This window comes from Phoca vitulina, unplaced genomic scaffold (assembly GCF_004348235.1).
Source record: "Phoca vitulina isolate PV1807 unplaced genomic scaffold, GSC_HSeal_1.0 scaffold52, whole genome shotgun sequence".
Taxonomy (NCBI): domain Eukaryota; kingdom Metazoa; phylum Chordata; class Mammalia; order Carnivora; family Phocidae; genus Phoca; species Phoca vitulina.
Window position 1 is genome coordinate 9,847,610 of NW_022589755.1, and position 916 is coordinate 9,848,525.

At 59.9% G+C, this 916-nt stretch overlaps 1 protein-coding gene across 3 annotated transcripts in view; it reads right to left on the bottom strand.

The window, feature by feature from the left end:
• NECTIN2 (nectin cell adhesion molecule 2) overlaps positions 1-916 on the bottom strand; it is a 26,386-nt gene that overhangs the window by 11,104 nt on the left and 14,366 nt on the right. For all 3 annotated transcript variants that reach the window (XM_032388445.1, XM_032388442.1, XM_032388443.1), the window contains exon 4: positions 121-238. In XM_032388445.1, the coding sequence (XP_032244336.1) occupies positions 121-238 (118 nt within the window). The remainder of the gene's footprint in view (positions 1-120; positions 239-916) is intronic.

Genomic DNA, 916 nt, shown 5'->3' on the forward strand with positions numbered 1-916 from the left:
CCCTCCTCCCTCAGACCCAGGGGTCCAGACCCCCAGCTCCCTCCTCCCTCAGACCCAGGGGTCCAGGCCCCAGCCCCCTCCTCCCTCAGACCCGGGAGTCCGGGACCACCCAGGACTCACGTGCTCCAGTCATAGCCCGTGGGCTCCGGTTTGCTGCGAACGTCACAGCTCAGGGTGGCCTCGCTGCGGCCAAGGTACCAGTTGTCATCGTAGCCGGAGATGGAGACTTCAGGGGGGTCTGGAGGAAATGGGGGGACTCGCTCAGAGACAGGGAGAGTCCCAGAACAGGGGATAGGTCGGCAGAGAGACGGGAATCCTAAAGAAATGTGGTGGGTTGGCAGGCTGCGGGCCCACGGAAACTGGGACAAATCAGTCTGGGCTCCGCCTGCAGAGGTGAGCGCAGACACCGTCCAGGGATGCCACCTGGGCCGTTTCGAGGGAGTTACTGTTCAGTGCGGGCAGTGTCTGAGGGGGCCACAAAGATAATGCCTGTTATTTCTGCCACGCCCGGAGCAGATAAAGGAATTGGTTGAACCGCCGGCGCTGCTTGGGGAGCCGGCGTGGAGAATGCTGATGGGGGGCTGGGGTGTGTTTGGACAGGGCGAAGAAGAGCTGGTTAAGTTACTCTCTGGCCAGGTCCATGGGGTAATATTGGGGGTGTCGATGGAGACAGTTGGTGTAGTTTGCCCATTTTCTTGGCATAAATACTCCCCAGTGGTTGATTTCAAGCTGTCGATGTGACCTCACTGGACGTGGCATTGGGACAAAATGTATAAAATTGGCCCTTGCGGACCCATTCCAGCTTACCACTGATGGTGGCAGGAAGGAGAGAGCCTAGCAAAGCCGGTGTAGACAAGGGGGTACAGGGTGTAGACGTCGCCCAGGGGAGCGAGGAGGGGGGAACAGGGCGTAGACG